At 37.1% G+C, this 15,727-nt stretch overlaps 1 protein-coding gene across 1 annotated transcript; it reads right to left on the reverse strand.

The window, feature by feature from the left end:
• Positions 1–1,572: 1,572 nt before the first annotated feature.
• On the reverse strand, positions 1,573–15,446 carry LOC108372510 (uncharacterized). The gene is made up of 5 exons (XM_017628227.1): positions 14,196–15,446; positions 10,458–14,087; positions 8,690–8,850; positions 7,331–8,616; positions 1,573–5,472 (listed from the first exon to the last, which is right to left on the reverse strand). The coding sequence occupies exons 1-5, from the start codon at positions 15,177–15,179 to the stop codon at positions 4,694–4,696; spliced, it is 6,840 nt and encodes a 2,279-aa protein (XP_017483716.1). The 5' UTR covers positions 15,180–15,446; the 3' UTR covers positions 1,573–4,693.
• Between the last annotated feature and the right edge of the window lie 281 nt (positions 15,447–15,727).

Below are 15,727 nucleotides of genomic sequence, written 5' to 3' on the forward strand. Positions count from 1 at the left end.
GATTTATGGGAAAACAAACATTTTTTGAGAGATAGTGAATAAACATTGAGCTTGCTTAACAATTCGAAAATGATTGGAAAACTAAAATTTTTTCCGAGTCTCAGTTTCTATAACGAATGGGCAACTCGAGACGAGAACTGGGCCAGCAAAACGGAACCCTCGTTATCCAATGTGCTTTCCTCCCTTCGTTATAAATTCGAAATCTAGCCCATTATCGAATTGAAATTTTAATGAGAGAGTGTAATTGTCTTATATTCCCTTGAAGAACGAGCTGGATTTCACTATCTCTCTTGTTACTATGGTTTCCATTTTTTTTTTTTAACCCATCTCGAACATATTTCCAATTTACTATGAACGTTGGAAAACGTATATAGGGAAGCGTAACGATTTTAATGACGTCAAATTCGATATTTATACTACGAAGGATATTAGCATTATGACATTTAAGCATCCCTTAGTAGAATAAGACCTTTTTTTATATCTGGCGTTATTCATGCAAAAGAGCTATATGTTTAGCCAAGAAGAAGAAGAAGAAGCTTTTTAGCGTTTAGCAACGTCTCTAACATGAAAATTTATATTATGAAAAGTACCTATCTATCACCAAATACTATGAAATTGTAGATAATAGAAAATAACCAAAAGTGATCAAAATAAGGTGTATATATTATTTTGGCCCTGGGTGTAGTACATAGTTTTCAGTTGCTGTTGTCGTTTATAATTCAGCCCAACCGACACGTCCCACCCTCCCTAAATCATAAAAACAATTGTATTTTTAGACGTAGTTTAGATTACTTCTCACTTGCATGACGATTACGTGGTAATCTATTTATTAATTTGTAAATTGTATTTGTAATATTTAGTTTAATAGTTATAATTGTAATTAGCATATATCAATTATTTGTTTCAGTTTTGTTGAATTACTTAAGACTAACAATTAAACTAAAGTTTCTCCATATGAATTTGTTTTTATTTCATTATTTTTCTTATTTATTTTGTTTTTTTGTTTTTTTTTTTATTTTTTTTTTTTGTGGCTTTAGCAATTACAGATATTATTTCGTTTTCCTTTTATTTCAAACACACATTTAATTCCAATTTTAAACGTTGTAATTTGTAGTAGTCGTACGCTAATATTTGTATGTTTGCATGTATTTAGGTGTGTATAAATGTTTTTGTGTATATTCACTGCAATTTAGTGGAAATTATCTTATACAAAAACATTTTTTTAATATTTTTGTTTTAATGTTTTATGCTAAGTTTTTGTTGTCTGTATATGTAAATTTTAAACAGATTGGTTCAAAATCGCAACCATTTTAATGCTTTCAAATAGAAATTATTATAATATAGCATTGCTACTCAAACTAAGGCAAAAGATATGCACAATGCATATACGTACATACTTAGTACGAAAATGATGCAAAACCACAAAATTAGCAATAAAATTTGACTAAATTAATAAAATTTACTAATTGTAATATAAGACGTACATAAGAAATTAATTAGTGCTTAAAAACTTGTTTACAAATAATGTTGTTTTCTTTTCGTTTTTGCGATGTTTAATATATTTAAGCTTGATTTTTTTTTTTTTTAGTAATGATTTTTGTAAGTTTTTTGTTGTCGTAATTATCATTTCCATATTGCACTTGAAGCCAGTGAAGTAATGAATTCATGGAGAGGAGGGAATTGATAGTCGACCTTTTATTTTTATTTTATTGTTACACAATTTAATCTTTTTTAAAAGTAAACTTAAACATTATGTCATCACTTTACGGCGACAACAGAGAACAAATGAGCGTAAACTAATTGAAAAATATAATTGTATTATATTAGATTCAAAAATTTATAATTATTATAATTATCATGTTCATTTCGATGTATTTTGGAACGAATTTCCGTCATCCCTTGTTAATTTTGATTCGGAGACAAACCTGGTTTCGGCGTTGTGTAATCTTCAGTGTCATTTTTTGTTCCCTCGAAAACAAGGGACGATGGAAATTCCTTCCGAAATGAATCATACTCCTGCGCTGTCAGAAGCATTAAGAATCAAAAAGAGACTAATTAAATTCAATAACTTTACGTAATGACACATAATCCAATAAAATTTAATTACAATTTATTTTTTTTTCTACGAACTAAAATAAACTCTAACAGCTTGATAATGCGAGCGACTAAGCCGACTGGAAGTTGATTGAGGTGTAAACATGTAAATGTTAGTGGCCGATTTTAAAGTGATTGCCCGATATTTTATTTTTTTTTTTTAAGCAAAGGAAACGAAAGTAATGTATGCGGAAAGAAAGTAAAGGCTGGGTTTCACTACATATTTCATATTTTAACGACAAACTTTATCGACTTATTTTTAGACAACGCCCTTCTCTTCATCCATGCCCTTACCAATAATAGTATGTTCGAAAAATACAGGCAGCCATTTGAGAATGTATTTTCACTTTGACATAGTGAAAACCAGCCGTAAATTGCAAAATTGCTTTGAGAAATATATCGCGAGTTTGCTGGAAGAATGGCATACCTCCACAAATTCAAAACTCAGAAAATTGCTTTAAGTGTTCCATTAAGTTTTACGGACTGTATCAAAATAAATAATATCCAAAATATATAGAGAGTATGTATAATCTAAGAATTTAATTCACAGCATAAAACTATTATCAAACGTTACTTGGTTCCTAACTTTGATCAAAGAGTGATGGCTGTAGTGGTTAAACAATGTGAAAATTAGTAAAGTGGTACAAAATACAAAATTTCTTCTTATGAAGCAAAATTTACAAGAATTCGTTATGTATTATTTTACACAATATAAAAGAAGTGCTGAGTGCGATTCCGGCATAATTAACTCAAAATAATAGTATAACGTCCTACCAGCAAAGGATCGATCTGTTCTTGAAGTTTTAGCACAACATATTTCAAATTCATTTTTATTCTCGTCACATNAACTATGTAACTTGTCCAGCTTAACGCATAATCTGGACAAATATATATTTTTTCAACTTTTTTCTTTCCTAGAAGCCAATTCTCGTTCTAAGAAGTGGTGAACTGAAAATTAAAAATTCAAATTCCGTGAAAATTTCAGTTTTTTACGTTATCATTCCATTTTATGATTTTAAGCGATTCTCAAACATCAAAAGCTTTTAAATAAGCATCTAGAAAGTAATTATTTTGTAAACTTATGTCAGTAAAAGATAATGCTATCCTTTATCAAAAGATTATGATTTGGAGCAAAATGCCCAACATATGATTTTCATAGCCACAAACCTTTGTGTAAAAACTGTTCACAGTAAAAAAAAAAATTGTTTAAATAAATTAATTTTCATTTGAAACCCCGAACCGTAAGTTTGTGTGAAGTGATGAAAAATGCTGCCACTTAACGTTTTCACAGAACAAGAATTGGCCCTCTGGATTGACTTAAAACTAAAGAAAAATTTACATACATGCTATAAGAAATTTCTTGAAATTTCTCAAGAGTTGAACTACAATTTTCTTTTATAAAACGTTGTATTATTCGGATTCATTCAATGTTTTTAACTATGAAAATGAAAATACTTTGGAACGAGCAAATTTCAAATTTTTCATTAACACTCTAATAATTCCTATATTATTTAGATTTTTGATTGAGTAATCCCATGCGTATGACAATTGATTTGCAAATATCTACTTTATTCTATGAAATACATTTGTTATTTCAAAAACCATTTTCGGATGGAAACTAATATTTTTAAAAAATAATTATAAAAATAAAACTAGCCGATAAATTGCATAAAAGCTATTATATACCAAAGCGTTTTTGTATTTCATGAGCTTGATAAAGGCTTACAAAATAAAATGTAATACTTAGGTAGAATTTATGGGTGGAAAAAACAGCAAAAGCTTTTTTCAATTGAGAATAACTATAATAATTGCTATCAAAATGTTTCGAACTGCAGCAACAATAAGTATTAACAGTGGCGAATTTCAAGAGTTTTAAAAACACAATTTTGCATTTTAGGTTGCATAAAAACAAAATCACATGAAGTCAACTTACAACTAACAAGATCCCATACTGAATGCAGAATATATATTTTATAAAATATAAGTGCCTATTAGTTTTGAAAACCTATTTCCCTAGCCAACCGAATAAACAAATTTTTAAGAGCCGAAATTTTTCTCAATAAGTTATGAGCCAGAAGCAAAGGCTGGTTTAAAAATGTCAACTTCAAATTTCTAGATAAATCAATAATATATGAAAACTTTAGTAAATTAGTAATATGTATGTACATCAATTCTTGCCAACATTTAGTATTAGTACATATGCAATTTCCAATTGAAAGGTTTGCACGCAATGACGTAATGATACTTATCTAAAACGAGTTCCATCTGAAAATGGCATACACATTCATATTTATGCATTGCTTCAACACTTTGCCAACTAGTTTCAGCACATAAATTTTAGCCTTAACAACTACTTACCGCATTAATTCGTTATTCAGTAATTCAGTAATGTTTATAATACTCATTTAAATTACACACACATATACGAATAGATTAAGAGAAAAAAATTCTTTTATGATTCGCCAATTGCTCGCTGCTGGCCTCTAAACGACGCGCTTACTCATCGCTTATTAAGTGCTATTATTTGGATGCATTCCAAATGTAGCTCTTCTTTAACCCTAAAATCATGATTGATCTAATACGATTTGCATACATTCGCTTACGCTTCAACGGTGAAGGGATCACGCGAGTGATGTATTTTCAAATGTTTGTTGTGATTGGTTTTCGTTGTGGAACTTTTTCCGCATATGGTGCATTGAAATGGCCGTTCGCCGGTATGTATGCGTCGATGTTCGATGAGATAATAATGCCGATGGAAGGACTTTTTGCACAGGTCACAGGTGAACTTCTTGTTGCCGTGATGCTCACGTCGATGCCGCATATAGTTGTATTTCCGTATGAACTTGCAGCCACAATATTCACATGTGTACGGTTTAATTTGTTTGTGTGCGTTCATGTGATTCTTGAAATCCACCTCGCGTACAAACGCCTTGGGGCAGTGCTCGCATTTGAATGGTTTCGCGGTGCGATTGGCATGTACCCAAGAATGAATTTTCAAATTCCATTTGGTGGAAAACGATTTGCTGCAAATTGGGCAGTCATGTTGTGTGTCCATCGAATGTGTGGCCATGTGAGCCTTGATGGAAGACTTTGCAAATGTTTGTTTGCATAAAGGACACTCCATCGGTTCAGTATAGTCAAATTTATCAGAGTGTGCTAAGCGAATGTGGCGGCGCAAGGAGTTCGCATGCACGAAACGATCACAACAGTATGGGCAACATTTCGGTTTAGCGTCGTGTGTTTCCTTATGCCAAAGGAATCGCGCCTTCGAAGGCAACACTTCCCCACAATGACACACATATTCCTTTTTCCTTATGATCTGCTTGCCATGACGTTTACGATGTTGCGTTAAATTCGAGTAGCGCTTAAAGTACTTGCCTGAACAAAGGGAAATGCAAAAATGTTTGACAATTAGCTCGATTACATATTTACTTATATGAAAACTAGAGATATCAAACAACAGTTATTTTTTTAGTGAGCTGTATAATCAAGCTTTATAATCAAATTTAGAGTTAGTTGAGAAAACTGTTTTTTTTTTTTTGCTTTTCTTTGGCGTAAAAATAACTCGCGAAATTCGACCAATATTTTTCAACGAAGAATGACCGGTAAGCTTTTTTGTATTTATTAAGCATTCATACGAAGAAAGATTTAAATGTACGAAGAATTTCGAAATGTCCTAAAAAAGCCCCAAAAATTACGAAGGTTCCAAAAATTAAACTTGAATAATCCCGAAAACACCCTAAAGTTTCCGAAAATTAAACACGACGAACACCGTAAAAGCACATAAAAATGTCAAAAGACTCCAAAATATAAATAAAAGATATCGAAAAGTTTAAAAAAAATAGCAAAGATAGCGAAAAATAAAATTCAAATACGAAGAATCTCGAAAAATCTCAAGGAAATCTCGAAAATCAAATCGTAAAATCCCCCCAAAAAAAAAACACGACAATCTGGAAATGCCCAAAAAATTAAACAATGAAAAACCTTGATCAGTCCCGAAAAGTCATCACAACATCTCGAAAAGTCGTAAAAAGGAAAATCACGAAGAATTTCATTTTATTATCAATGTCTATAACTAAATAACAAGAGTAAAATTTTGAAATTTCATACGTGAATCATATTCTACTATGAGAAAAGTATAGTAGCTGTGAAAGTGGTACAATTCTTTTTTAGTCTCAAGAATTAAAGTTTTCGTAAAACCCTGAACTTATTTTTATTTTCTCTAACTTACACGGTGTTATAAACTACAGACGACCGAATATCGCCCAGTGAAAAACCGTTTCTTGTTTCCAAAAAGCGAATTGCAGATTGATAGTGCAGCACGAGCAAGTGAAATATATTTTCGAAATCGTTTTGCGCTCTCTCAATTGCAGTCACATCTTGCAAGTTTTATTTCTGAAACTGATTTCTGTTCAAAATGGTTCCTCGACTGTTATGGTCGTGCTGACTGACATATACACAAAAATCAAGTCGTTTCATTAAATATAAAGTTTCAAACCAAGTGAAGATAATATGATATAATGATAATTACATTCGTATTGTAATAGACGTTGACATAAAGGAAATTAATATTACATTTAAATGAAAATGTTAAAACGTACCGTTGAAACTGTTCGTATGAGCAAATTAACTGTAATATACAAAATGTATTAACATATATCCAAGAAATGAAATAAGAAATATTTGAAAGAAATAAATTTTACTTACTATTTTTGGAACTTTCAACCTAAAAATATTACGAATGATTTTAAAACTATCTAATTGGGGAATAACCTGGCGGTATGAGGACTTATTTCCCGGCCATTTAAATATAATCTGAATTAAATATGCTGACATAACTAAAAATAATTTAGAGGAATAACGCGGTTACTTGTTAGGCCGCAATACACATTTTAAATTAATATAACAACACTTAAAGAGAGAAACCAAGAAATGAAAATAATAAGCATGATACAAATTTTGCACGTGGTTCTAGCACTCAGCGGTATTACCATATACATCAGATGGAAAATAACCCTCTAAGCCCAAATCTAAAAAAAAGACCGATTTCCGAAATGTGACAGAAATATCTTTCTGGCTGTTCACACAGCCAAATAATAATTTTTCTCTTTCTCAATTTGACAGCGATTTGCGTGGAAAAGTTGGATATATTGCTGCGCCTGACAAGCTCAATAGATCTGTTTTCAAGTTAACTGTTATTTGCGATCTCTGATAAAAACACATGCAATGCACTTACCGCATACTTTACACTTGAGTGGCGTGTGTCCAGTATGCATACGCATATGTTCCACCAACGCGCTACGCACCACAAACTTTTTGTCACACACATTGCAACCGAACTCTTTCCAGCCCAAATGGCGTTTCAAATGTAGTGAGAAATTCTTCCAACGCTGAAACGTTTTTCCACAAGTGAAACATTCGGCGGGATGTTCACTCAGATGAGCATCATATAATTTGACCGACGTGAAATTACGACGGCACACGTAACAGAAAAATATCGATTGCTCAATCACTTTCTGCTCCAACTCACTAAGGTTATGACTGTCTTTCAATGTTGAAATGTTATAGGATACCAGCATACGGTAGAGCGCAGCCAATTTTGCGGCTGGTGTAGTCATCGCCAGCGGTTGCAGTGCGGGTTTTGTGTCAACTGCGTCTCCGACGCCATCACCTTCATCGTTTGCATTTGAACTGCTTGCTGGCAACAGTGCTAAGCTTGGCTTTTTGTCCAAAAGTTCTGGCTTAGAATCGATGCCCTCACCACTGCCAGATGTGGATGCAGCCGTCACCACAGGTGCGTTAGCAGAAGTTAATGGTTGGTATACATTGTCCACTTCAATTTTGACAATGTCTTGTTTGGAATCCTCCAGGAATTCCATGCTATCTGAACGAACAACCGTACTATTGTAACCATCTGCCATATTTACAACAACAACATTGTCGACACCACCAGCAATTGTGTCGGATGAAGAAGGAACAGCCGCACCTGTTGGCGCTATCGTAGCCGGACGTTGGACACAAATCAGTCGTCGATTTTGACGCACATAATTATGTTGTGTTATCATATGGGAATTACGATCCTTAAGCTTGGGGAACTCGGCTGTGCAATGTGTGCACTGATATACTTTCTTGCGTTGTCGTCTCTGATCTGCACTCAACGAAGTAGTAGCGTTGGCAGCAGCTGTACCATCGGAGGCCGTAGTCCCACCCATCATAAGTGCTGTAGACGTTGCAATATTATCACTATGCTGTAAGTGTTGCAACTGATCATGTGCCTGCAGTTGCTGTTGTTGCTGCTGCTGTTGGTGTAACAATAACTGTTGTGATGTTATTGTAGCGGTTGGCTGCATGCGTGAGAGTCCCGTTTTGTCAGCCCTGGCATTACTATCGCGTTTACGTTTCTTTTTATTAGTTGATGAAGTGGAGGGTAAAGCATCAGCATGCCGCGCGAAAAGTTGGAAGTTATTATTACCATTTGCTGCCGCTGAGGTAGATGCTTCCAGAGGGAGACGAAAATCAAAGCTAATTTGAATAAAATAATTTAGAGTTTTAGTTTAAAATTAAATTAAGTGAATATGAGAGAATTAATGTAGACCTTTTGCCTGAACGGTTCGAAGAGGTGGCATTTCCTGTTGCAGCAGCTGAAGCGCTCAAATCCTGTACGGTAAAGTACTCATCGTGATTCCAACCATTTTCATGTTGAAATATCCCGGGAAAGGTGGTTTTGAAAAATCGCGCAGAAAGTTCACCATACATCTATAATTGTTATTGATATTGTCTATTACCTAAATGCTAATTAAATATACAATTAGTAAATATATTTGCTAATAATTATAACGCGCTTTCAGATGCTCAATTTGATATTTTAACACAGTTTTGCAGCAATACACCAGCATTTTTTGCGGGTCTATCGGAGTCGAGTCTGGATTGATAAGAGTTAATTCTGATGCGGTTACAACCGAGCAGGAATCGCTTGCCCAGTATTAGATTGAGCTTCTTAAATGGGAGAGTTTTAAGGAATCGCTGGGTAGACGGTGCTCAGCTGACATCAGAAAACAGTGTCGTACTAGTATCCGGTCACCAAACTGGCGCAGCATAATTTAAAACCATCCAATTGGAAATTGTGTGTTGCCAACATCGTTTTGTTTAACTGCAGTCTCAGTGCGGTACACCAAAAAGTGTCGCGCCGTGTCGCGTATTGCCCCTGCAGTGTCCCTGCAGAGCGGGTCCTACCTTTAGTCAGAAGAATTTTTGCTGGCAAAATCTTGAAAAATGNATGCCCCTGCAGAGCGGTCCTACCTTTAGTCAGAAGAATTTTTGCTGGCAAAATCTTGAAAAATGTCAAACTCAACTGAATTTAAATTAACGGAAATTAAAGAACACACGAAAAGTGAGAATAATCTAAAAACTAAAAAAAGTGAATTGAAAATGGAAGGAGGACCCAAGTGCTGCTGACGAGCGAGGAGCCCTTTGCGGCTTTGTACTTTATTGACATTTCCAAGCTGTCAAAAGTAACACATACAATTTTATTCTTATTCTTGGCCAGGTNGAAACACACGAAAAGTTAGAATAATCTAAAAACTAAAAAAAGTTAATTGAAAATGGAAGGAGGCCCTCTGCAGCTTTGTACTTTATTGACATTTCCAAGCTGTCAAAAGTAACACATACAATNACCCAAGTGCTGCTGACGAGCGAGGAGCCCTTTGCGGCTTTGTACTTTATTGACATTTCCAAGCTGTCAAAAGTAACACATACAATTTTATTCTTATTCTTGGCCAGGTAGTAAAAAGGCTGGCCGCAATTTGATAGGGGAGAGGGTGTAGCTTCTTGCAGTAAAGAAGCGAGAAATATCGGCGAAATAGTCGATTACGTTCAAACAAAGTTTAGCAATGCCAATATGGAGAATCGGACGCCAATATGGAGAAATCGTCAGAGTAGAAGATCATAGAAACTCCCTCCTGTGGCTAAGGAAGCTTCATCTTGTAGTAGTTAAACAGTAACATGTAGTAAGGCCTCAAGTGCCTTCACTACCGGGGGCAGGGGAGTTACAATTAATACCTCGCCTTTAATGATCCTTTGGTTAACACTTTNATCGTCAGAGTAGAAGATCATAGAAACTCCCTCCTGTGGCTAAGGACGCTTCATCTTGTAGTAGTTAAACAGTAACATGTAGTAAGGCCTCAAGTGCCTTCACTACCGGGGGCAAGGGAGTTACAATTAATACCTCGCCTTTAATGATCCTTTGGTTAACACTTTGAAACTAGTAAAGGTAAATGTTTCTTATTTCGGTGGATAATTGGCGCATAAAGAGAATTGTCTTTTGGTGTAATTTTAAATATTTCCCATATATGTAGTTTACTTACCGGCTGACTCCAAGAGTTCTCGATGTCGCAATTGCTTTCCTGTCCAGAAATCTCACCTTTTGCCGGCATCTTTTCATCAGTACGTATATTCAATGCATCTGTAGTGCAACCACCAGCCAAGCTGCTCTCTGTGGCAGCAGCGAAAGAGGACGAGGTCGAAGATGGTGCGCCAGGCATGCCAACTACAATTTCTCGCTTACAAGTATCCAGATCCAAGTATTTGCCTACGTCACCACCATCTACGGCGGCATTGCAATCGACCCCCAAAGCTGTTTCGAAATCAGCATTTGCCGTGGCCATTGCATGATGATACCAGTGTGAAGCATTATTTCCTATATCGCCACTACCGCCACGCACGCTCCCAAAGCGATTAGTATGTGCTTGTTGCTGATGAGTTGAACTGGTGGATTCATCTGTGTGCACGGTGTTGCTGCCGGATGCAAGTGTTGCAGCTGTGGTAGCGTCCTGTGTCGCCTGTTGATATATGGCTGAGAAATTACCTCCTTTTGCATCCGTCTGCTGTACACCAGCAGCTACACCACCACCGTTGCCATATAGAAAGCTAAATGGATAATCGGTGAAGTTGTGATTGAGTTGATGCTGCTGTTGCTGGTGTTGATGTTGTTGTTGTTGCTGCTGTTGTTGTTGTTGAACAGTAATTAAATCCTTAGCATTAGATGTGGTCGTGCTATTGGTTGCAGTGGTAGGTACATCTGAAGCCGATTGTGATTGTGAATATGATGATGAAACTACGATCTCTTGCACATCGTCATGGGCTATAAATTCGTCTTCGCAACGCAAGGCGGCATGTGACTCGGTGCTATTTGTATTGGTAATAGTGAGACCCGTCGTCGGTTTCTTCTCATTCATAGTATTCGAAGTATTAGAGAAAATTGAAGTGGCAGAGAGAAAATTAGCCACGCTCGTATGTGTGGGTTCTCGTTTCTTTGAATTTGCAAAATCCAACAGAACACGGGCATCATCATTGTCATTGGAATTGGTGATCTCTTTTGTTTCCTCTTTGAGCAGCTGCAGAGAGCTTGCTTGCGGCTCCTGTTCGGTCTTACATTGAATGATGGTTTCACAATTATTAGAACTGGAGTTTAAATGATTCTCCAATATGCTATGGCCCAACGTGTTTCCTTTAATGCAGACCCTGTTTATATTCGCTTCGTAAACTGATGTGTTTGGCTCACTTTTTATTAATTTGTGTGCTATTGTATGTGTCATTTGATGTTCTTTATGTTGTTGCAGTGTCTTCTCCTCCAATTCCATTCTTGCTTTGGATGAGGTTGTCGGTTGTTCGCATAGTGCTTCTTCTGTAAGAACTTGGAGTTTTACTTCCTTAAAGTCACTATTTATATTTTGGGTTTGGGAGATGTTGCTTTTGTTGTTTTGGTTGAGGTTAGCATTTGCATCAGTCTTTGTTACTTTTGGCTTGATAACCAGCTTCTTTGGGCCTCTTTTCTGCACTGGCAGTGAACTCAAGAGAGGAGCTTGTGTGTCCAGCTCAGCCTGTGAATCTGATTCAGGCTGTACATTAACTAATTGCTGCTGTTGCTGATGTTCGTCTTTATGCGCCTGTTGCTCCTCTTGTAATTGTATAAAATGTTGCCGCGACAAATCCTGAATTATTATTGATGTAACTTGCGTTTTGTTTGAAGAAGTAGCTAGTTCTGCATACAATTTTTGAGATTTTTTTTCTATTACCGCCGAAAAGTCCACAGCTGATTGCGGTACTTCTTTTTGCGGCTGTTGTTGCTGACTAGTTGTTGCCATGCGTATAACACTGGTTACATGACTGGAGCACGTTGCTGTTGATGGTCCTGTAGCCGACGTGGATGTTAGAGCACTTGTATTCGCACTTTGCATCTGTGGCATTGTGGAACTGGCAGCCTTTGTATCATTGTCACTGTCATTTATTCTAACTTTATTGCTACTAGAATTATTTTCAACTATTTTTTCAGTCTCATTTTTGTTGGCGGTTGTAGGTGGTTCGATTACAGTTGATTCGGGAAACTCATTTATCTGGTTTTCTTCGTTAAAATATCCATCCTTAAGTTCTTCGAACTTATGCTGATCCGGTGGTTGATTATTAATTTCATAGTCATCATCAATCGGCTCCTCTTTTTCAACTTTCAGCAAAGGTATCGGCATGGCACCCGATAATGCACTGCTCTTCGCTGTAATTTTACTAGATGCTATTATATTGCCAACAAGATCGAGATATTCATCCAAATTTAACTGCACGTCGCTCAGCACTGTTATAGTATTCTTTGAACTGCGCTTACGCGAAGTTCCGGCAGAATTAGAACTTTGGTTGGAGCTTGATGATGAAATGGGCACCACATTGGATTCGGTGTTAATATTTGAACTGGAACTCGAAACAGCAATGGGATCGTTGATTATTTCTGTATTGAGAGAATCAACGGACGCACTATGTAATGGTGTGCCTGCATCGCTATTTGCATTACTGTTACTGCCATTGCTGGGGCTTGCAGATGACCTTTCGCTAGTATACCCTTTTGTCTCTACATTCCCTTCAGCTGTGCTATTGTCGACACTAGTTTCTGCATTATTTACCTGAGGACTCCTGTCTGAAGCAGACTGCTCACATTTGTCTTCTTCGCCCGATTTTATGGTTTCTGTGGGACTTCCAGGGCATTCAATATCCATTGTTTCAACTTCACTTCCTTCCGTTTGCTCGGGGATTGTTTGTACCTTCTTTTTGTCGTTGTCTTTTATATCGCTTTCGTCGTTATCCCCACCTTCGTCATCTTTTTCGTTATCCTCGTGTATGTGTAACACACTTAACGGTGACTGATATATACGCTCGATCACCGAAAACTCACCATTATCCTTCTCCACGCACTCGACAATGTGTTTCGGTGTTTCCTGAACGATAAAATCACCATTGTCGCGCTCTAAATAGTGCGCTACTGGCGATTCAGCGTAACGCAACACTGATGATGAAGGAGATTGTGCCGCTGTCATCAATGAATTATAGGGTGAAGATACTTGCCTAATGCCACCAGCTGATGCAATGGCTATAATGGCAGGCCCTGCAGTAGCATGGGAGACCGTATTTGAAGAATGCGCCTGAGTTAGTGTAGTGACACTGGCCATGGCACTGTGCTCAGAACCAGCTGTAGCACCTCGTTGATGCACAGCTGGCGACGCTTTCATCGAATGGACGAAAGTTGACATCGAATGTGGCAAGTGTTGATGTAGCTGCTGCAAATTGTTAGATGTGCGTGTTGGTGGTGGAGGCGGTGGTAGCAGTTCGGTTGGTTTCGGTAGAATCGAAGGTTTTATGTTTAAAGTTGGTATATTAGCAAGTGTCTGTTGTTGGTTACGGTGGTGTAATTGAAGCGTTGTTAGAGCTCTTGCTTGTAATGGCGCCGGATGCATTGTCGGCTGTTGAATTTGTTGTGGAAGCTGCTGCAATTGTTGATGCAATTGCTGTGGCTGTGGCTGTTGCTGGTGATGATGGTGCACTTGATTCTTATCACCTGTTGGATGCTTATTCTTGTTTTGGTTATGTTGAGATCGAATTTGGCTTATCGCTGTGCCATACGCGGGCGGTGGTTTTTGGTGCTGTATTTGCGTTGTGGCATGGAAGGGGAAAAGCTGTAAGTTAAATGAAAGGTTATTACAGAAAACATCGGTTCAAGTCAATATAACATTTGGTCTTGAGGAAAAATAGAGTCAAGTTTCTTGTGTCAGGATCAAACGTACCTGGAGGGTAGGCGGTGGAGTCGGCAAAGCTGTAGAATAATATAATTTAAGATTCTGTTGCTGCAGATTATGACTTTGCTGCTGTTGTTGAAACTGATTTTGAACATGTGGATGTGACTGCTGAATCGGATGCATTTGAACCTGACGATGAGTAGTGACATTACTTGCAAATAGTGTGGCTGAATGTGATGGATGTAGCAGTTTGTTCGGTATTTGGCCAACCACTAGGGGCAGTGGTACCACTGTTGGAGGAGGTGGAGCTAATGCAGTGCGTTGTGGGGCATTTGCGCGACTTGCACTCACGCTATCTATATCATGTTGATTTTCATTTTGCTGACGCTTTTGCTGTTGTTGTTCTAATTGACTTGGTGATATTTGTTTTTGCTGTGTTTTACCATATCTATTGGCGGAGAATTCCTCAAAATTGCCGGGAAGAATTTGCCCGACAGCGCTAAGTGGCGCCACAGTTGTGGGTGAAACCTTAACTTTCTCTTTGCCATTATTAACACATTCGGTCTTGTCATCCACAATATCTTTCACACCAGTGCCCTTTGTGATTGCAGCGGTATCAACTGGTGGCCCGACGGTCGCTGTTGCAGTGGAGGCGGCTGCGGATGATGTCGATGGTTTAGTTATTGCTGATATTGCACTAAACGCAGCTGTGAAGTTCAGACTGTTGTTCTGAGTCGGCCCGGCAGATATAAAGGGTGATAGCTTGCTCGGTGTCGCATTGCTGGTTGCATTTGCATCCGCAACAATGGTTTCCGTCTTCGGTTTTTCGTCCGGATCTGCTTTAGATTCACCACCCCCACTTAAGGATGCCGCAAGCGCAGTTCCCGCAATAGTGCCTCCACTACCCGAAATTGTCATCTGCACCAGAGCCTTAATTACTTGTTCCTTAGGATGCGTCTCTAAATGATCGGAAAGATTCATGCCAGCATGCAGAAATAGCGTGCATACTGGACACTGTACGTTCTCCCCCATTTTGAATTTCTTCTATGCTTCGTGGACTTTGTATGGATTGGATTTAATTTGATGCTACTGCAGAATTTCTTTCAAGACGATAAGGCTTGAAATCATAAAATCGATACACTTTTATATAAACCCATCTTCGTTAAAAGATCAGCGAACTAAGCGAGGTTTTACTAGAAAGAGAAGGAGATTCGTTTAATGCTGGACGACTTTTAAAACTTAAACAATAAACTCGCAGTCACACTCAAAAAGAAATAAAATATTTTTTTATATCAAATGCTTTTAATTGCATGAAAATTTAGTCAAATTATAATAACTCTTAAATTATCTGATGATTTCCAAGTCTTAAAATTAGCAACAACATCTGGCAACCATATTTCGCACGACTCAAACACGTTTTCCTTTGTAAAGAGACCAGCGTACAGACTTCGAATTATAATTACTCCATTTTTTCAATGAGTTGAAATCTACTCTTCTAATCGGCCGGGCTTAAAGTCTACCCGTTTCTTTTATTTATTTATTTATTTATTTATTTACTGAAGTCAATGAACAAAAATATT

Source organism: Rhagoletis zephyria, unplaced genomic scaffold (genome assembly GCF_001687245.7).
Source record: "Rhagoletis zephyria isolate East Lansing unplaced genomic scaffold, Rhagoletis_zephyria_1.1 Rzeph_scaffold_05823, whole genome shotgun sequence".
Lineage (NCBI taxonomy): Eukaryota > Metazoa > Arthropoda > Insecta > Diptera > Tephritidae > Rhagoletis > Rhagoletis zephyria.